Raw genomic sequence first — 21,759 nt, forward strand, 5'->3', positions numbered from 1 at the left:
CTCCCTCTCTCCCTCTCCCTCTCTCTTCTCCCTCTCTCTCTCCCCTCTCTCCTCTCCCCTCCCTCTCCTCCTCCCCCTCTCTCTCTCCCCCTCCCTCTCTCTCTCCCTCCCTCCCTCCCTCCCTCTCTCTCTCCCTCCCTCCCTCCCTCCCTCCCTCCCTCTCTCTCTCTCCCTCTCCCTCCCTCGAGTTCGATGTGTAGCACACTCACCACCAACACCTCCCCATAGTTGTATACCACAGCTGGCTTCACAAGGGGTAATCCAATCAAATCTGCGTCTGAGGCAATGGAGGAGATTGACCAGATTGAGGGGGAGTTTGAGGCGGGTAACCAAACGCTTGTTGTGAATTGGCCTGTAGGAGGCGAGAGCGAGGGGGTAGAGGGAGGGAATTCGCGATCTTGCCCTGAGGCAGCAGAGAGACGCAGACTGGCCAATGGGGCAGTGATTAACATGTGGGAGCGGCAGAGCCAGGAACGGGAAGAGGAATTCCCAGAGACTCCAGAACCACCCCAATGACCGGCAGCAAATTAATCAAATCATCTTTTGGAATAGAAGCATAGAATCTCCACAGTGCAGAAGTTGCCCATTCGGCCCATTCGCCGGAATTCTACCGCCTAGCCTGCCACGGAATCGGAGCAGGTGAGGGGCGGAGAACGGTAATGTCTTTCTCGCTTGGGTGAGGCCATAAAATCCCACCCATTGAGTCTTTACCGACCCTTACCCAGGCTTACTCCGTAACTCCACATATTTACCCCACTAATCCCCCTAACCTACACACCTTGAGCCACTAAGAACAAAGAACAATACAGCACAGGAACAGGCCCTTCGGCCCTCCAAGCCCGTGCCGCTCCCTGGTCCAAACTAGACCATTCTTTTGTATCCCTCCATTCCCACTCCGTTCATGTGGCTATCTAGATAAGTCTTAAACGTTCCCAGTGTGTCCGCCTCCACCACCTTGCCTGGCAGCGCATTCCAGGCCCCCACCACCCTCTGTGTAAAAAAACGTCCTTCTGATATCCGTGTTAAACCTCCCCCCCCTCACCTTGAACCTATGACCCCTCGTGAACGTCACCACCGACCTGGGGAAAAGCTTCCCACCATTCACCCTATCTATGCCTTTCATAATTTTATACACCTCCATTAAGTCTCCCTCATCCTCCGTCTTTCCAGGGAGAACAACCCCAGTTTACCCAATCTCTCCTCATAACTAAGCCCCTCCATACCAGGCAACATCCTGGTAAACTCCTCTGTACTCTCTCCAAAGCCTCCATGTCCTTCTGGTAGTGTGGCGACCAGAAGTGGCAATTTAGAATGGCCAATCCACCTAACCTGCACATCTTTGGACTGTGGAGGAAACCCACACAGACATGGGGACAACGTGCAAACTCCACACAGACAGTGACCCAAGGCTGGAATCGAACCCGGGTCCCTGGCACTGTGAGGCAGCAGTGCTGCCCGACTGGCACCAGTGTTACATTGATAGTTACATTGTACCAACTCCTCAATCAGTGTGTTGTCTTTAAATGTATCCAATTGCTGGATTCTAGCGATTAGATGATGTCAATCGTAACAAACTGTGTTTGTGTGGGAGGGTGAGGCACGGGTTGTGGTGGGGGGGGCGGTTGGGGGGGTGGACACGGGCTGCGTTTGGTGGGGGCTGGGGGTTGGGGCACGGGCTGTGTTTGGGGGGGCTGGGGGTTGGGGCACGGGCTGTGTTGGGGGTTGGGGCACGGGCTGTGTTGGGGGGTTGGGGCACGGGCTGTGTTGGGGGGGTGGGGCACGGGCTGTGTTGGGGGGTGGGCCACGGGCTGTGTTGGGGGGTGGGGGGATGGGGCATGGGCTGTGTTGAGGGGTGGGGCACGGGCTGTGTTGGGGGTTGGGGCACGGGCTGTGTTGGGGGCTGGGACACGGGCTGTGTTGGGGGGGTGGGGCACGGGCTGTGTTGGGGGGTGGGCCACGGGCTGTGTTGGGGGGTGGGGGGATGGGGCACGGGCTGTGTTGGGGGGTGGGGCACGGGCTGTGTTGGGGGTGGGGCATGGGCTGTGTTGGGGGGTGGGGCACGGGCTGTGTTGGGATGGGGCACGGGCTGTGTTGGGGGGTGGGGGGATGGGGCACGGGCTGTGTTTGGGGGGGCTGGGGGTTGGGGCACGGGCTGTGTTGGGGGGGTGGGGCACGGGCTGTGTTGGGGGGTGGGGCACGGGCTGTGTTGGGGGGGTGGGCCACGGGCTGTGTTGCGGGGTGGGCCACGGGGCTGTGTTGGGGGGTGGGCCACGGGCTGTGTTGGGGGTGGGGCACGGGCTGTGTTGGGGGGTGGGGCACGGGCTGTGTTTGGGGTGTGGGGCACGGGCTGTGGTTTGGGGGGTGGGGCACGGGCTGTGTTGGGGGGGTTGGGGGGTGGGACACGGGCTGTGTTGGGGGGTGGGACATGGGCTGTGTTGGGGGGTGGGGGGGGGTGGGCACGGGCTGTGTTGGGGTTGGGGCACGGGCTGTGTTGGGGGTTGGGGGGGTGGGGCATAGGCTGTGTTTGGGGGGTTAGGGGTTGGGCCACGGGCTGTTTCTGGGGGTGGGGGGTGGGGCACCAGCTGTGTTGGGGGGGGGCGGTAAATTTAATTCCAACGCGCAGAAACATTGAGGGAGTGACCAATGTGTGGAACAGGCAGCCGAGATTGAAAGCCAATAGAGCGACTCCATTACAAACGAGCTGGGTTTGAACCTTTGGAACGCGGTGCGGGAGAACGATTTGAGACGGAATGTGTGCGAACTACGATATGATTTGGAGTGATTGTCTTGGTTCTCGGAGCTCTCCAGCGCAGAGGTTATCCTCACTCCTGTCTGGCTCTGTGTCGCCAGCGGATCAATGGAGATTAACCTCAGTAATTATCCATGGACCGTCCAATCACGGGAATGAGGGTGAAATGTCCCTCGGTCTTTGCTAGTTTCACCATTTCCCTGAACCTGGTCTGCCCAACCTCCTGGAGACCTGCCTCACTGCGCGTCACGCTGCGACTTCCTGTCGGAATCATTTCCCTCCCCGATCCCACACACAATGTCCACCTCACTCATGGCGGCCCGGACATCTTCACCCGTGCGAAGCGGACTCTTGCTAATTTACCAGGACAGGCTGGTGTCACGGGAAACCTTGAGAATGACATTGTTTAAGATGCAAACTCACTTTGCTCCATTTTAACATTAGCCACCTGGATAAGTTTGTACTCTACATTCCCTGTGGGAACAGCTCCAACAACAAGCACCGCCCCCCCCCCACCCCCCGGGAGTTCTGACCAGGTCTATTGGAGGGACTGAGGGTGGAAAAGGTTCATAGAAATCATAGAAAACCCTACAGTACAGAAAGAGGCCATTCGGCCCATCGAGTCTGCACCGACCACATCCCACCCAGGCCCTACCCCCATATCCCGACATATTTTACCCACTAATCCCTCTAATCTACGCATCTCAGGACACTAAGGGGCAATTTAGCATGGCCAATCAACCTAACCCGCACATCTTTGGACTGTGGGAGGAAACCCCCAGATAGGGAGAACCAGCACTCCAAACCCAACAATGTTCATGTGAATCTGCTCAGAGGAAGATTCACTCAGCGATTCTCCATCTTTCTCTATGTATCTCTGCGTTTGATATTTTCCAGTCTGGAGGAAGCCTTTCAGCCCCTCTGGCCTGTTGTACCTTTCAGTTAGATCATGGCGAATCCATTACCTGAAACTTCATTTACCTGTCTTAGCTCCACCATCCTTACTCACAGTGGCACGGCACGGTGGCACAGTGGTTAGCATTGCTATCTCTCAATTCCAGGGCCCCTTGTTCGATTCCCAGCTTGGGTGACTGTCTGTTCGGAGTCTGCACATTCTCCCCGTGTCTGCGAGGGTTTCCTCCCGGTGCTCCCTGTGATGACTTCAGCCAGGCTAATGTGGTTGGCTTGCTAGAGTGTGAACTACCTGAAGAGTCCTAATTGATGGTTAAATCAGGGAGCCTCATGCTCCCTATTTAAAGCAGGTGTGTCAGACTCCCAGCCTGCATTCAGCAGGGAGCAACTGGAGAGCTGGCTGTGTTACAGATGTATGGTGTAAATAAAGTAACTTGGTGATGGGACTTTCGCCTCCGTGGAGTTATTTCACTCCCATTTCCTCCTACACTCCAAAAGACGTGCTGGTTAGGGTGCATTGGCCATGCTAAATTCTCCCTCAGTGTACCCGAACAGTCGCCGGAGTGTGGCGACTAGGGGATTTTCACAGTAACTTCATTGCAGTGTTAATGTAAGCCTACTTGTGACTAATAAATAAACTTTAAAAAAAAACTTTAAAACACTTTTCCTAACAACAATCTATCGATCTCGCCTTTGAAATGTTTGATTTCACCCCCAACTTTTTCGGACGGGGAAGGGAGTTCCAGATTTCCACCCCTTTCCAATGAAGAAGTGCTTCACTCCTGAGTGGCTGTGTGTCAATGTAAAGTCCCGTCTTTGCTTTGGGCTCTTCCAGATGGAGAGGTTGAATCTGGAGGGGTTGCTGTGTGTTGGACAGATGGACGTGACTGTATCATCCAGCCTGGCGTCTGAGCATGGGAACGGCCTTAAAGTGACACGCGTCACTGCTGAGTGCCTGATGGCAGTGACAGTGGTGACTCTACCTGAACCGTGCAGGTGTCGGAGAGCTGCTTTAGCGTCATCCCCGATTGACAAGCATCCGGAGTCTGACATCTGGCCCAGTCTGAAGCTTCACGCTGGAATTTTCTTGGCTGATGTCTCCTGGCGGGCCTGGGCGCCACCTCCCAGCTTTGAAAGCCGACGTAAGAATTGCCACTTGCATCACCGCGCAGGGGGTGACTTTGTGTGTCATCGTCCAAACACATTTGGTGAAATAGTTTGACGGCCAATTTGGTTTGACAAGTGAAGCAAAATGGGCCTCGGGGGATGGGTTAACACGGAGACAATTGAGATATTTCACACCTGACAGGTTATTTGCTGCCTGGAGTGAGGTGACATGTGGATTAGAATCGGATCCCTATTCTCAGGGTCTAAAAGCAGAAAGAAAAATAGCATAGCCTCCGTTTTGAACTGGAGCAACAGTGAGTCAGAGATTCAGGTTAAGCTGCTGGTTCCGTGTTTTTGATTAGATTTATTATTGTCACTGTATTAACATACAGTGAAAAGTATTGTTTCTTGCGCGCTATACAGATAAAGCATACCATTCATAGAGAAGGAAAGGAGAGAGTGCAGAATGTAGTGTTACAGCCATAGCTAGGGTGTAGAGAAAGATCAACTTAATGCAAACTAAGTCCATTCAAATGTCTCTCGGCAGCAGGGAAGAAGCTGTTCTTGAGTCGGTTGGTACGTGACCTCAGACTTTTGTATCTTTTTCCCAATGGAAGAAGGTGGAAGAGAGAATGTCCGTTGTGCGTGAGGGGGGTCCTTGATTATGCTGGCTGCTTTTCCCGAGACCAGGTTAAAGTCCAACAGGTTTATTTGGTAGCAAAAGCCACTAGCTTTCGGAGCGCTGCTCCTTCGTCAGGTGAGTCACCTGACGAAGGGGCAGCGCTCCGAAAGCTAGTGGCTCTTGCTACCAAATAAACCTGTTTGACTTTAACCTGGTGTTGTGAGACTCCTCACTGTGTTTACCCCAGTCCAACGCCGGCATCTCCACAGCATGCTTTTCCCGAGGCAGCGGGAAGTGTAGACAGAGTCAATGGATGGGAGGCTGGTTTGAGTGATGGATTGGGCTTCGTTCCCGACACTTTGTAGTTTTTTGCGGTCTTGGGCAGAGCAGGAGCTGTGATACAACCAGAAAGAATGCTTTCCATGGTGTATCTGTAAAAGTTGGTGAGAGTCGTAGCTGACATGTCGAATTTCCTTAGTCTTCTGAGAAAGTAGAGGCGTGGGTGGGCTTTCTTAACTATAGTGTCGGCATGGGGGGACCAGGACAGATTCCCCTTCACCTCCACGTCTCCCCGCTGCTGTCTCCAGAGTTTCCAGTGGCAGCTGGCACTCACTGGATAACACTCTCTTGGGTCAGAAGGTTCAAGTCTCACTTTGGATCAGTGGTGGGGGCAACCTGCAACCTGGAGGGGGTCTGCAGCCCGTCTGGGTTCTGCGTGTGGCCCATGAGACATTTTGTTGACCGTTGCCCAGGCGCAGGGTTGCCACGTTCCACGGACTTCCATCAGCGTAGTTATTTTTCTACCTTTACGACTGAAGTGATTCGCATGTGCCACTGACACCAGGTTAAAGTCCAACAAGTTTATTTGGTAGCAAAAGCCACTAGCTTTCGGAACGGGCTGTTCCTTCGTCAGGTGGGTGGGAGTTCAGATCTCCCACCCACCTGACGAAGGAGCAGCGCTCCGAAAGCTAGTGGCTTTTTCTACCAAATAAACCTGTTGGACTTTAACCTGGTGTTGTTAGACTCCTTACTGTGTCAACCTCGTTCAAACAGATGACTGGTGTGTGTGTGTGGGATCTTGCTGCAAATTGTCAGCTGCGTTTCCCGTCATTGTAACGGTGACCTCCCCTTTTAAAAGGAATCAAAATACACTGTTGGTTGTGAACGAACTTGGGGATGTTCTGAGCTCATGAAAGGTGCTATATAAATGCAAATCTTTAGATGCCGACCACAGGAAGCTGCCAAGCTCCATGAATTTGCTCAACGTTGTTCTATGTTTCTGTAGCGAGAGGGATCATTCGGCGCGACTTAATAGATGTGACTCGTTTGAATTCACAACTCCGCACCATCTATTGCAACTTTAAAGTTTTAAAGTTTATTTATTAGTGTCACAAATGGGATGTTGGTCTTTATTGCAGGAGGGATGGAATATAGAAGGAGGGAAGACTTGCTTTGAGCTTTATTTATTAGTGTCACAAGTCTGCTTGCATTAACACTGCAATGAAGTTACTGTGAAAATCCCCTAGTCGCCACACTCCAGCGCCTGTTCGGATACACTGGGGGAGAATTTAGCACGGCCAATGCACATAACTAGCACGTCTTTCAGACCGTAGGAGGAAACCGGAGGAAACCCACGCAGACACAGGGAGAACATGCAGACTCCACACAGTCACCCAAGCGGGAATCGAACCCAGGTCCCAGGCATGGTGAGGCAGCAGTGCCTGCCACTGTGGTAGGGAGGCAGTTGCAGGATTTTGACGCAGTGACAGTGGGGGAAACAAACAGTGATATGTTTCCAAGTCAGGGTGGCGAGTGACTCGGAGGGGAACTTGCAGCCAGCAGTGGTCCCAGGCATCTGCTGCCCTTGTCCTTCGAGAAGGTAGCGGTCGTGGGTTTGGAAGATAAATTGAAGAAAATGTACAAAGATCAGGGGTGTTCTCTTTGCCATGAATGAAAACGGAAAATGCTGGAAAAACTCAGCAGGTTTGTCAGCGTCTGTGGAGACAGAAGCTGAGTTACTGTTTCGAGTCTGTATGCCTGAGTTCCCCTTGCATACCGCCCCCATATTTATCCCTCACCCAACACCACCAGGATCGATTATCTGGTCAGGAATATTGTTGCTGTTTGTGGGATCTGGCTGGGTGCCATTTCCATTGAATTGCATTGATTGGAAAGAATATTGGGGGATTGGGCAAAATGCAAGATTCCGTTGCCTACACATCTTTTTTTAAAGGAAAGTTTGTCTTTGCTCTCTGCAGTTTTTTCAGAAATATGAGTCGAATCACTGCACCCGAGTACAAACCCACCCAGACGGATTTACTGAGGGTTCGCTTACGGACGACAGGGGTCATCGAAACTCAGTTCAAGATAAATAACATGATAATCCGGTAAGCGCTCTGTTTCCAATCATCGATCGGGCAATCTGACACTGAATCTCCTCGGTCCTTAATGTGGGACTGATTACCGTATCGCCCACACTTTGATGGAAGAGAACACCTCGGGGTCAGTGTAGTGTTGGACAGAGACGTGTGCAGAAGCAAGCATGGAGACAGCTCGCCTGGACCTTTACTGTCCTTATGTATATACTTCGTGATAGTAAATACTTAATGTTGAACGACCCAACAATATAATACCTTACTAAGGCCTACCAAACCAGGCCCAAGACCTTACAAACCAAAACCCACCTCTTCGACCAAGTTTTTGGTCATCTGACTCGAACGGCACCTCCTGGCTTGCTGCTAAGTTTTTGTTTGATATTGCTCCTTGGAAACACTTTGGGATGTTCTGCTATATAAGACACTCGTCAGATCCCACTTGGAGTACTGTGCTCAGTTCTGGTCGCTTCATTACAGGAAGGATGTGGAAAAGATTGAAAGGGTGCAGAGGAGATTTACAAGGATGTTGCCTGGATTGAGTGGCATGCCTTATGAGGATAGGCTGAGGGAGCTCGGTCTTTTCTCCTTGGAGAGACGTAGGATGAGAGGAGACCTAATAGAGGTATATAAGATGTTGAGAGGCATAGATTGGGTGGACTCTCAGAGGCTTTTTCCCAGGGTGGAAATGGCTGCCACGAGAGGACACAGGTTTAAGGTGCTGGGGGGTAGGTACAGGGGAAATGTTAGGGGGAAGTTTTTCACACAGAGGGTGGTGGGCGAGTGGAATCGGCTGCTGTCAGTGGAGGTGGAGGCAAACTCAATAGGGTCTTTTAAGAGACTCCTAGATGAGTAGATAAGACTTAATAGGATGGAGGGTTATAAGTAGGCCTAAAAGGTAGGGATATGTTCGGCACAACTTGTGGGGCCGAAGGGCCTGTTTGTGCTGTAGTTTTTCTATGTTTCTATGTTTCTAAATGCAGGTTTTATTTATTATTGTCACGAGTATGCTTACATTAACACTGCAATAAAGTTACTGGGAAAATCCCCTAGTCGCCACACTCTGGCGCCTGTTTGGGTGCACTGAGGGAGAATTTAACATGGCCAATGCAACTAACCAGCACATCTTGGATAGTTACATGGGTAAGATGGGTATAGAGGGATATGGGCCAAATGTGGGCAATTGGGACCAGCTTACTGGTAAAAACTGGGCGGCATGGACAAGTTGGGCCGAAGGGCCTGTTTCCATGTTGTAAGCCTCTATGATCTTTCGGACTATGGGAGGAAACCGGAGCACCCGGAGGAATCCCACGCAGACACAGGGAGAACGTGCAGACTCCGCACAGACAGTGACCTAAGTTGTTTGGGTGGGGGGTGGAGGCTGCAAAGGGCATTTGTTTGTTTGTGTGGGTGGGGGAGGGGGTTGTGGTCCTATTTGGTTGACGTGGCAACCCCTCGGCCTGTGGAGAATCTGCTCCCATGGTTCTCCTGCGAGTCCGATTCCCTGGGTGCCAGGTTTGGAAATAGATTGAGGAGCTGAAGCCTCACTCTGTTCATCAGCAACACTAACGCTCTGAGTAACTGATGTGAAATGATGTCTGCTGCCCTGGAGATTGGCCACTGAAGTCCCCAGGTGATGTCAGTCTCTAATGGCAATGCGGCTGTCCGCGTTCGTTTGACACGTTTGAAGTGAGATTGGAAAGTGTAGTTTTTTCTGTACCGTGGGTCTGATGAGCGAAAGCCTCTGAACGCGAGCCTTGCTTTGTCCACCTCCGATTATCTTCATTTACACGTTGCAACATCATTATTTCTAAGAATATCCCGTAACGTCCCAGAAACCTTTTTGAAGCAGGGTGGGTCTGTTGGAAACTGTTACCCAGCCTCCAGCTACACACTGTCTGGGCTTTTCTTTGTCAGAGCAGGAAAATCCATGAAGCAAAAAAAAACCTTAGAGAATAAAAAAGCAAGCAAGTCGCTGCCCACACATTATCTCATGGGGTCAAAGGTCAGGGTTCCATTATTAAAGGGCACTCCGACACTACCATCCACCTCCCCCCCACCCCCTCCCTAAACAGGACACTATCTCCCTCCTCTGTCCCCGGACACTATCTCTCCCCCCCCCCCCTCCCCCAAACAGGACACTATCTCCCCCCTCTGTCCCCGGACACTATCTCTCCCCCTCCCCCAAACAGGAAACTATCTTCCCCCCTCCGTCCCCGGACACTATCTTCCCCCCTCCCCCCAAACAGGAAACACTCTTCCCCCCTCCGTCCCCGGACACTATCTTCCCCCCTCCCCCCAAACAGGAAACACTCTTCCCCCCTCCGTCCCCGGACACTATCTTCCCCCCTCCCCCCAAACAGGACACTATCTTCCCCCCCTCCGTCCCCGGACACTATCTCTCCCCCCCCCCCCCCCCCACCCCCCCAGGACACTATTCCCCCCCCCAGCCTGGACACTATCCCTCCCCCTCCCAGACACTATCCCTTCTCCTCCCGAACACTATCCCTCAAACACCAACCCCCCACCCCCCCAAACCCCCAGCATGCCCCACCTCCAGGACACTAATGTTGGTCGTCTTCTCAATGGGAGCGGAATTACAAAGGGAAGGAGATTTTATTTCAGTGGGTACATCCCCTGGATCACATCGCCAGCTGCAATGCCGTGTTCAGTCCTAGGCACTGCCCGCCCACAAGACAGAGATTCACCAGAATGAGCCAAGGACAGGTTGCGCAAACCAGCATTAACTGGCAGCACAGAAACTGGCTGTGTGCCCAACTGGCCTATCCCGTAGTCTATGAAACAGACTGACATCCTCCTACTCGATCCACTTCACCCTCCCCCTGAACCCTGGCCTGAGTGTAGCTCGTGGCCCCAAGAGTTGCGAACATTTTGTAAGCACGTGAGGTGTTTAAAAGGATTTCCTTGGGTAGATATGCCTTCTGTTGGAGGTCTGTAGAGGGTGGGGTGTGGGGCGGGGATGTGGATTGGAGGAAGGTGGGGGGGGGGTGGGGAGGTGTAGGTTGGAGGGAGGTGTGGGGCGGGGTGGGGGGGGTGTGGATTGGAGGGAGGTGGGGGGCTATGGAGGGGATGGGAATGTTTGGAGACGATGTAAAAATTGAAGCCAGTGGAAGCAGTCGCATTTCCTCACACGGTGGAATCTGGAATTATCTCCATCCAAATTTTAAAGATGGATTTTCATGTGTGTGTGTATGTCCGCGCGTATCTTTGTGTATGTCTGCGGGCGTCTTGTCTGCGGGCGTCTTGTCTGCGGGCGTCTTGTCTGCGGGCGTCTTGTCTGCGGGCGTCTTGTCTGCGGGCGTCTTGTCTGCGGGCGTCTTGTCTGTGGGCGTCTTGTCTCGTCTGCGGGCGTCTTGTCTCGTCTGCGGGCGTCTTGTCTTGTCTGCGGGCGTCTCGTCTCGTCTGCGGGTGTCTCGTCTGCGGGCATCTCGTCTGCGGGCGTCTCGTCTGCGCGCATCTCGTCTGCGTCCGTGCGTGTGTATAATCTGTGTCAAAGGCAGGTGAATGGAGTTGAGGGGCAGTACTGATCATTGATTGAACTTGATAGCAGAGTGGACTGGAGGGCCTGAATGGCCTTGTTTTTGGTGCTGTGCTGTATGAGTTGGTGGAAGTGGCCATCGTGTAGAACGGCTCGTCAGTTGTACCCGTGGACAGTTTGGGAAGTTTTGAAGGGATTCGGTACCACAGTGCGATTGCTTCACTCACATGATTGTGTTATTGGGGAGGATGAGATGTTGGCCCCGTCATTTAGAGCACAGACTGTCATAAAATCTCACCAGGGCTTTGATCAGTGAATCTAATCACCGTGTCGGTAAAGCAATCTCCTCTCATTCTGCCTTTTTAATGGTGCGTAACTCGGTCCAGGCAATTATGAATAAAGCTCGAGTCGGAGCCTCGGACTGCTGGGTGTTTTGGGCTGTTAGCCGTGAGGCCGAATGACCTTCAGGCAATTCAGTAACTGTGCGTCACTGAGCCCAGCCGCTGAGTGCTGGGGCTGCTGTGAGGCCCCACACGGCTGTACAGCTGGCAGCACAGTTGGCCTGGAGCTGTGCACAAAGACTGGGTGGGAGCGCTCATCAGAATGAGTCAGTGGCACTCGGAGGGGAACAGGCTGGAGAGAGGAGAGTTTGAAAAGTTTCAGGGGTAACTCGTTCTGTGGCCTTGTGTGTTTGTGTGTAACTAAATGACTAAAGCCTGCAGTGAAATAAATCTAATTAACAACCTCTCCTCTCTATTTATCGCCACTGCGGGGTGGGGTGGGGCGGGGGAGGGGGGTGTGTGGGGAGGGTGGACACGTGTGGTAAACTGACACATTTGTAAAAGAACACTGATCTCAGACAAATGCGAGGTGATGCATTTTGGAAGATCAAATTCGGGTGCGAATTGTACTGTAAATGGCAGAACCCTTAGAAGCATGCAGAGGGATCTGGGCGTACAGATCCCTGAAAGTGGCAACACAGGTGGATAAGATGGCCAAGAAGGCACACGGCATGCTTGCTTTCATCGGCCGGGGCCGAGTATAGAAGTTGGCAAGTTATGTTACAGCTGTGTAAAACTTCAGTTAGGCCGCATTTGGAGTATTCCGTGCAGTTCTGGTCGCCACACTACCAGAAGGCGTGGATGCCTTCGAGAGGGTGCAAAGAAGGTTTACAAGGATGATGCCTGGTCTGGGGGGTGTCGGCTATGAGGAGTGGTTGAATAAACTCGCATTGTTTTCACTGGAAAGATGGAGCCTGAGGGGCGACCAGATAGAAGTCTACAAAATTATGAGAGGCATCGACAGAGTAGATAGGAAGAGGCTTTTTCCCAGGGTGGACGTGTCAATTATAAGGGGGCACAGGTTGAAGGTGAGAGGGGGGAATGTTTAGGGCAGACGTGTGGGGTTGGTTTTTCACACAGAGAATATTGGGTGCCTGGATCGCGCTGCCAGTGGAGGTGGTGGAAGCAGGAACATCAGCAACATTCAAGGTGTATCTTGGTAGACACATGAACAGGAGATGAACAGAGGGATAGAAACCGCATATGGCGCAGGCTTTGTGGGCCGAAGGATCTGTGGTGTATTGTTCTTTGTAAATGGCTGCATTGAAGGTCAGTGGCTCCATCTCTACTTGGCACTGGCTGGGTTCTGGGTTCCAGACTGGATCTGCCCCAGTCTTTGTTCCTACAGAGATTTTTTGGAATATAAATGGAAGTGTATCACTGGAGTGTGAGGAAGGACTGAAAAGCTTGGTGATCAGTCATCCAAAGTCCAAAACAGCTCAACTCAGCTTATTGGAATGAAATTAAAGTCAAAATATCTGGGTCTTTTCTGATCATTTTTGTGTAAATCAATCTGCAAGTGTTTCGAAGGAAAGTTCCTCTCGTTGCGTTGCGCATGTTGTACAGTCAACTTCTGTTGTTTGCAGGGGTTCTAAAGTTTTTTAAAAAGTTTATTTATTAGTGTCACAAGTCGGCTTACATTAACACTGCAATGAAGTTACTGTGAAAATCCCCTAGTCGCCACACTCTGGCGCCTGTTCGGGTACACTGAGGGAGAATTTAGCACGGCCCAATGCACCTAACCAGCATGTCTTTCGGACTGTGGGAGGAAACCGGAGCACCCGGAGGAAACCCACGCAGACACAGGGAAACGTGCAAACTCCGCACAGACAGTGACCCAAGCCGGGAATCGAACCCGGGTCCCTGGCCCTGTGAGGCAGCAGTGCGAACCACTGTGCCACCATGCCGCCCTGGTTCTGGTTCTCTTCCAGTGGAATCTCACCAAGGAAGAAATTGCAAGCAGTGAACTTGTGCCCGTGTAGAGGGGGTGCTTGCAACGCTGCGCGATATGGGGAAGCTCAGACTTTAACAGACTAGCAAATTAAGATGGGAGTCTAAATTGTGGACGAGCGAAGGTTTGGGCCCATGAACTGCAATTTGGTGTACAGACCCGTTTGGGTGGGTAGACAGACACGGCAAAGCAACCAGCTTAAGGATCCCACGCACCCCGGACATTCTCTCTTCCGCCGGGAAGAAGATACAAAAATCTGAGGTCATGTACCAACCGACTCAAGAACAGCTTCTTCCCTGCTGCCATCAGACTTTTGAATGAACCTACCTTATATTAAGTTGATCTTTCTCCACACCCTAGCTATGACTGTAACACTGCATTCTGCACCCTCTCCTTTCCTTCTCCATGAACTGTATGCTTTGTCTGTATAGCGCGCAAGAAACAACACTTTTCGCTGTACGCTAATACATGTGACAATAATAAATCAAATCAAATCGACAGAGTGGATCGTGAATGGTGAGAGCTAACCGTACTCTGTCAGAGCGGACAGTGTTCGAACATCAGGCGGGGCTGACTGGGTGTCCTGTGAAATTAGGACCCTTTAACCGAGAGAGGCCGCATTATTAAACCCAGCTGCTGATGCAGAGTCTGTCACTGAACCAGGCCGTGGAGTTCCAGCTGGTGATGTTGAATTCTGCTGTCTGTCTCTGGGTGAACTATATTAGTCAGGGATTTGAGGCGTCAGTTTGGCATGTCACAGAGCTGGTGTCATTAATGGAAGATAATTAGCCCTGATTGATGGAGCCCACGTTGATAGAATTTCAGAACCTTTATTTCCATCCAGATTAGTTCCCAACACAAACGTATCTGAGAAAAGGTCAGCATTAATTGAGTTTGATTAAGGTCAGTGACCCTCACCCATCCTCACATTATACCTTGTTCCTCTGTCTCCTTTTCACATGGCTAATGATGGTAGTATTAGGTTCGCTTTCGAAGTGCGTGCTTATTTACTTAGTGTTGCTTTAGCCGGTTTAAGGCATTGATTGCAATCTGAGCGGCACGGTGATTAACACTGCTGCCTCACAGCGCCAGGGACCCAAGTTCGATTCCGGCCTTGGGTCACTGTCTGTGCGGAGTTTGCACATTCTCCCCCCGTGTCTGCGTGGGTTTCCTCCGGGAGCTCCGGTTTCCTCCCACAGTCCAAAGGTGTGCAGATTAGGCTGATTGGCCATGCTAAAATTGCCCCTTAGTGTCACGGGGACTAGCTAGGATAAATATGTGGAGTCATGGGATAGGGGCTGGGTGGGATTGTTACTGGCGCAGGCTCGATGGGCTGAATGGCCTCTTTCTGCACTGTAGGGATTCTATGATCACACAGTATCACAGTGTAGAGCAGGCCTTTCAGCCCATCACCGCTCTGCTGCTGTTACTCCCTCAGTCTAACCACTCTCTCCTGCTCATTCCCTGTCCTTGCTCAACATTCCTTCAGTTCAGGAACAATCTAATTCCCTCTTGGAAAAATGAATGGACTCCAGCTGTAAGAGTGTTGAAGTGAAGATGCTACATTTGAATCACCCTCCGTGTAACATGTTCTCTTCACCCAACCTCTGTTAGTTTTAGAACATAGAACAGTACAGCACAGAACAGGCCCTTCGGCCCACGATGTTGTGCCGAGCTTTGTCTGAAACCCAGATCAAGCTATTTCCTCCCTATCATCCCGAAGTACTCCATGTGCCTATCCAATAGCTTCTTAAATGTTCCTAAAGTTTCTGACTCCACTATCCCTGCAAGCAGTCCATTCCACACCCCAACCACTCTGAGTAAAAAACCTACCTCGGACATCCTTCCTATATCTCCCACCACGAACCCTATAGTTATGCCCCCTCGTTACCGCTCCATTCACCCGAGGAAATAGTCTTTGAACGTTCACTCTATCTATCCCCCTCATCATCTTATAAACCTCTATCAAGTCTCCTCTCAACCTCCTCCACTCCAAAGAGAAAAGCCCAAGTTCCCTCAACATTTCCTCATAAGACCTACCCTCCAAACCAGGCAGCATCCTGGTAAATCTCCTTTGCACTCTTTCCAGTGCTTCCACATCCTTCTTATAGTGAGGTGACCAGAACTGCACACAATATTCCAAATGTGGTCTCACCAAGGTCCTGTACAGTTGCAGCATAACCCCACGGCTCTTAAACTCAAACCCCCTGTTAATGAACGCCAACACACTATAGGCCTTCTTCACGGCTCTATCCACTTGAGTGGCAACCTTTAGAGATCTATGGATATGAACCCCATATCCATTTGTGTGATTGTAATAAATTTGTGCCTCGCTGTTGCAAAGTCTGGAGGCTCGATTCCGCTCCCAGACTGAAGCTCAGGCTGACACTCCAGTGCGGGACTGAAGGGGGTGCTGCTCTGTCAGAGGTGCCGTTTATCGGGTGAGATGTTAAGCCTGAGGCCTGGTTTTCCCCCTTGGTTGGATGGGAACGATTTCACGGGCCTTATTTCGGAGAGGGGCAGGTGAAGTACCGCTGGCGTCCTGGCCAATCATCCCGCAATCAACCTCGCAGACTATCGGGTCATTATCACATCGCTGTTTGTGGGATCTTGCTGTGCACAAATCAGCACTCGCGTTTCCTACAAGACAACAGTGACTGCGCTTCAAGAATAATAGGTCGACTGTGAAGTGCTTTGGGATGGCCTGAAGAATGTGAAAGGTGCTATATAAATGCAAGTCTTTATTTTGTAGAACTAAATATAAGTGGAGATATCAGCAAACATATTTGCACTGAGCCCAGTTCTTTACCCAGCATGCCTCTATTCAGTGACGTTTAGTTTAATATCGAGGGACTGCACTGGCTTCTCACCCACCTCAGTCAAAATGAGAGGTGCCACAGCTTGCCAGTGTACACAGAGCCAGGCTCTGCCAGAGTGAGCTGGAGCCAGTGTACATACAGAGCCAGACACTGCCAGAGTGAACTGGAGCCAGTGTACACACACCAGGCTCTGCCAGAGCGAGCTGGGGCCAGTGTACACAGAGTCAGACTCTGCCAGAGCGAGCTGGAGCCAGTGTACACAGAGCCAGGCTCTGCCAGAGCGAGCTGGAGCCAGTGTACACACACCAGGCTCTGCCAGAGCGAGCTGGAGCCAGTGTACACACACACCAGGCTCTGCCAGAGTGAGCTGGGGCCAGTGGACACAGAGCCAGACTCTGCCAGAGCGAGCTGGAGCCAGTGTACATACATCAGGCTCTGCCAAAGCGAGCTGGAGCCAATGTACACACACCAGGCTCTGCCAGAGCGAGCTGGAGCCAGTGTGCACAGAGCGAGGCTCTGCCAGAGTGAGCTTGAGCCAGTGTACACAGAGACAGGCTCTGCCAGAGCGAGCTGGAGCCAGTGTACACAGAGCGAGGCTCTGCCAGGGCGAGCTGGAGCCAGTGTACACAGAGCCAGGCTCTGCCAGAGCGAGCTGGAGCCAGTGTACACAGAGCGAGGCTCTGCCAGGGCGAGCTGGAGCCAGTGTACACAGAGCCAGGCTCTGCCAGAGCGAGCTGGAGCCAGTGTACACAGAGCTAGGCTCTGCCAGAGCGAGCTGGAGCCAGTCACCTGCAGCGAAGCAGCTTAGGATACTTCTGACTGATGATTGGTTCCGTGCTCCTCACTCCACCCACTGTGGGAAGATGGCGTAGTGGTATTATTGCTGGACTGGTAATGCTGAGAGCTCGAGGGACCAGGGTTCAAATCCCACCGCGGCAGGTGGTGAAATTTGAATTCAATAAAAATCTGGAATTAAAAGTCGAGTGAAACCATTGTCGATTGTTGTGAAGGTCCATCTGGTTCACTATCGTCCTTTAGGGAAGGGAATCTGCCGTCCTTACTGACTCTGGTCTATAACGAGGCAGGTGATTCTTAAACCCGTCCTCTGAAATTGTGTGCCACTGAGTTCAAGGGTGACCAGGAATGGACAACAAATGTCGGCCCAGCCAGCGATACCCACAGCCCGTTAATTTTTTTAAAATTCTGTGTGGGTTGTGTTCTCAAAGCCGTGCTCTGCTATAAGTAAAGATGCAAAGGGTATTGCTGCCAGAAATAGGATAGAGTGCTGGGCAACGCACCCCTTCAAACCATGTAGTCCCTACCCAACCCAACAATAATCTCCCCCTCAATGTCAACAAAACGAAGGAGATTGTCATCGACTCCAGGAAGCGTAAAGGAGGACATGCCCCTGTCTACATCAACAGGGACGAAGTAGAAAGGGTCGAGAGCTTCAAGTTTTTAGGTGTCTAGATCACCAACAACCTGTCCTGGTCCCCCCCATGCCGACACTATAGTTAAGAAAGCCCACCAACGCCTCTACATTTTCAGAAGGCTAAGGAAATTTGGCATGTCAGCTACGACTCTCACCAACTGTTACAGATGCACCATAGAAAGCATTCTTTCTGGGTGTATCACAGCTTGGTATGGCTCCTGCTCTGCCCAAGACCGCAAGGAACTACAAAAGGTTGTGAATGTAGCCCAATCCATCATGCAAACCAGCCTCCCATCCATTGACTCTGTCTACACTTCCCACTGCCTCGGCAAAGCAGCCAGCATAATTAAGGACCCCACGCACCCCGGACATTCTCTCTTCCACCTTCTTCCTTCGGGAAAAAGATACAAAAGTCTGAGGTCAGGTACCAACTGACTCAAGAACAGCTTCTTCCCTGCTGCTGTCAGACTTTTGAATGGACCTACCTTGCATTAAGTTGACCTTTCTCTACACCCTAGCTATGACTGTAACATTACATTCTGCACTCTCTCCTTTCCTTCTCTATGAACAGTATGCTTTGTCTGTATGGCGTGCAAGAAACAATACTTTTCACTGTATACTAATACATGTAATAATAATAATAAATCAAATCAAATCAACCCCCCATCCCCTCCAACGGTTGAGAACATTGGGTCTCGAGCAGATGGAGATGGAACTATTGCCAGCTGGGGAAAAGAGGAGATAGAATCATAGAATCCCTACGGCGTAGAAGGAGGCCATTCAGCCCTTAAAGCCTGCACCAACAACAACCTCAGCCTTGCCCTATCCATCTGCTCAAGACCCATGTGTTTACCCTGCTAATACCCCTGACACTAAGGGGCAATTTAGCCTGGCCAATCCACCCAACCCACACATTTTGGGACAGTAAATGGTAATTTATTGGCCCGGTGGTTCGTGCTGCTGCTTCACAGCGCCAGGGACCCGGGTTCAATTCCCAACCTTGGTGACTGTGTAGAGTTTGCACATTCTCCCCGTGTCTGTGTGGGTTTCCTCCGGGTGCTCCGGTTTCCTCTCACAGTCCAAAGATGTGCGGGTTAGGTTGATTGGCCATGCTAAATTGGCCCTAGTGTCAGGGGACTAGCAGGGTAAATATATGGGGTTACGGGGATAGGGTCGGGGTGGGATTGTGGTCGGTGCAGACTCAATGGGCCGAATGGCCTCCTTCTGCACAGTAGGGATTCTATGAACTTACCATGGCCAATCTACCTAACCTGCTCATTTGGGACACTAAGTGGCAATTTAGCATGGTCAATCTTCCTAACCTGCACATCTTTGGCCACAAAGGGGCAATTTAGCATGGCTAATCCGCCTAATCGGCAAATCTTTGGACTGTGGGAGGCACCCGGAGGAAACCCACGCAGACACGGGAAGAATGTGCGAACTCCGCACAGACAGTCACCCGAGGCCGGGAATTAAACCCGGGTCCCTGGTGCTGTGAAGCAGCAGTGCTAACCACTGTGCCACCGTGCCACCCTGAATGGCGATATCAGAACCTTTTGCCATCAGGGACCTTGAGGAGATGGAGATGGTGCTATCAGTACCAGTATCAGCCTGTCTGAAGCTGTGGAAATCAGCGTGAGTCTGGAAGGTGCTAAATAACCTCAAACACAGTGAGTGCAGAGAACAGGGGCTCATAATTTGCAGTTTCTTTCAAGAAGAGAGATATAAACAAGAGGAAGTCCAAAGGAAAGATTGATGCTAAGATTAAAGCGAAGGAAATCCACAGTCTGGAGTGTTTACCTGTTTTGATGTGTTGGTACATGTTTTGAAGTTCATTAAATAAGCATTACTTGCTTGAATATTTATTAACTGTCCCCTGGGAGGAATATTATCAGCTGCGGTTTAATTTGTGCCACTGATAGAATGCCAGTTTTTTCATTTCTTTTTAATTTGAACATTACGCGTCTCGTCACTTATCGGTTTAACCACATAATCGGCCCCAAGCTGGGCGCAGAGAAATACTTTCTGAAATCTGATAAAAGCAGAATACCTTTTGAGTTTGACATGACATTCATTGTCAGCAGGAGGGGAATTGAGAGTCATTATAAACTCTCAGCTCACACACGCACAACCTTGCTGTGACCGATGGGAGTGAACGGCCCTCGGAGAAATTAAATCGCATCCTCCGAAAGGTTGATACGGTAACTAGGGTTGCACAGGGGCACGGTGGTTAGGTAGCATTGCTTTCTCACAGCACCAGGGAGCCTGGTTCGATTCCAGCCTTGGGTGAATGTGTGGAGTTCACACGTTCTCCCCGTGTCTACGCCGGTTTCTTCCAGGTGTTCCAGTTTCCTCCCACACCTCCAAAGATGTTTGATTTGACTTTGATTTGATTTGGTTTATTATTCTCACATGTCTTAGTATACAGTGAACCGTATTGTTTCTCGCGCGCTCTACAGACAAATCATACCGTTCATAGAGAAGGAAAGGGGAGGGTGCAGAATGTAGTGTTACAGTCATAGCTAGGGTGTAGAGAAAGATCAGCTTAATGCGAGGTAGGTCCATTCAAAAGTCTGACAGCAGCAGGGAAGAAGCTGTTCTAGAGTCGGTTGGTACGTGACCTCAGACTTTTGTATCTTTTTCACGACAGAAGAAGGTGGGAGAGAGAATGTCCGGGGTGCGTGGGGTCCTTGATTATGCTGCTGCTTTTCTGAGGCGGCGGGAAAGATGTGCAGGTTAGGTGGATTAGTCACGCTAAATTTCCCCTCAGTGCCTATGTTCACAGCTCTTTGTAGTTCCTTGCGGTCTTGGACAGAGCAGGAGCCATACCAAGCTGTGATACAACCAGGAATTATGCTTTCTATGGGGCATCTGTAAAAATTGGTGTGGTGGGATTTAGAGGGGAACTGCCCACAGTGTGGATAACTTTGAGATCAGTGAAATTGTAACATGGAGAGAGGTTGAGGTGTGGGAAGGATCATCATCTAGGCATTGAGTTCTCGCTTGTACTGTGTGTGTGTGTGCATGTTGGAAGAACCTACTAAGATATGGAAACAGTATTTCAGCTTTGGGTGAACTTGTGTCGAATGAGCTAAGAATTAATTGACTTGGAGGGGCTGGGGGGAGAGGGGGAGGTGGCGAGACAGTGGAAAGGGAGGTGATACAGTCTGTTCATCTCCAGTTCCATTGATTTTTCAACAAACTGCTTGAACTTGTTGTATTAGCGATTATCAGAAATCTTCCTTTGTGTAGTTTAGTATTGATTGATTCAGTGCTTCCCTGCAGTGCAATGCAACCAATTGCTTTTAAAAGCACAATGCATCACAAAATCACAGAATACTACAGTGCAGAAGAGGCCCTTCAGCCCATCGAGTCTGCACCGAAGCATGAAATGCCCCTAACCTGCCCACCTAATCCCACTTGCCAGCACTTGGCCCATAGCCGTGAATGTTATGGCGTGCCAAGTACTCATCCGTGTACTTTTTAAAGGATGTGAGGCATCAAAGTAACAAAAAGCAGTCTTTAGCTGAGGTCTGCCCCTCTATCTCGGAATCTGGGTTATATCCAACTCAGATTGATAATGAACCTACAAATATATGAACAAAAACGGCAGGAATGTTGGCCTGTTCAACCCATCCTATTTTGTCCTGGCATGGTCGAACTTACCTCCTCACTAATCAATCTCCCTCTTCCCCTCGCAATCATTATATCCTCCTGGGAGAGACACAAACAATAGCAAAATTAGGTGGAAAATCTCTTGATAATTCCGACCTAATCCCGGAGGCCAGGATAGAAACTCTAGGAATCCCTGTTGACTCTTAGTGCCAACTTTCATTGCCCCATAACAAGGGGCAATTTTTTCACACACAGGGTGGTGAGTGTCTGGAACAAGCTGCCAGAGGTAGTATAGAGGCAGGTATAATTTTGCCTTTTAAAAAGCATTTAGACAGTTACA

General features: G+C 50.9%; 1 protein-coding gene across 1 annotated transcript in view; it reads left to right on the forward strand.

Moving 5' to 3' along the window:
- Nucleotides 1–21,759, forward strand: part of gnav1 (guanine nucleotide binding protein (G protein) alpha v1) — a 150,571-nt gene that overhangs the window by 67,818 nt on the left and 60,994 nt on the right. The window contains exon 5 of the mRNA XM_078225736.1: nt 7,649–7,777. Within this exon, the coding sequence (XP_078081862.1) occupies nt 7,649–7,777 (129 nt within the window). The remainder of the gene's footprint in view (nt 1–7,648; nt 7,778–21,759) is intronic.

Source organism: Mustelus asterias, chromosome 12 (genome assembly GCF_964213995.1).
Source record: "Mustelus asterias chromosome 12, sMusAst1.hap1.1, whole genome shotgun sequence".
Classification (NCBI taxonomy): Eukaryota; Metazoa; Chordata; class Chondrichthyes; order Carcharhiniformes; family Triakidae; genus Mustelus; species Mustelus asterias.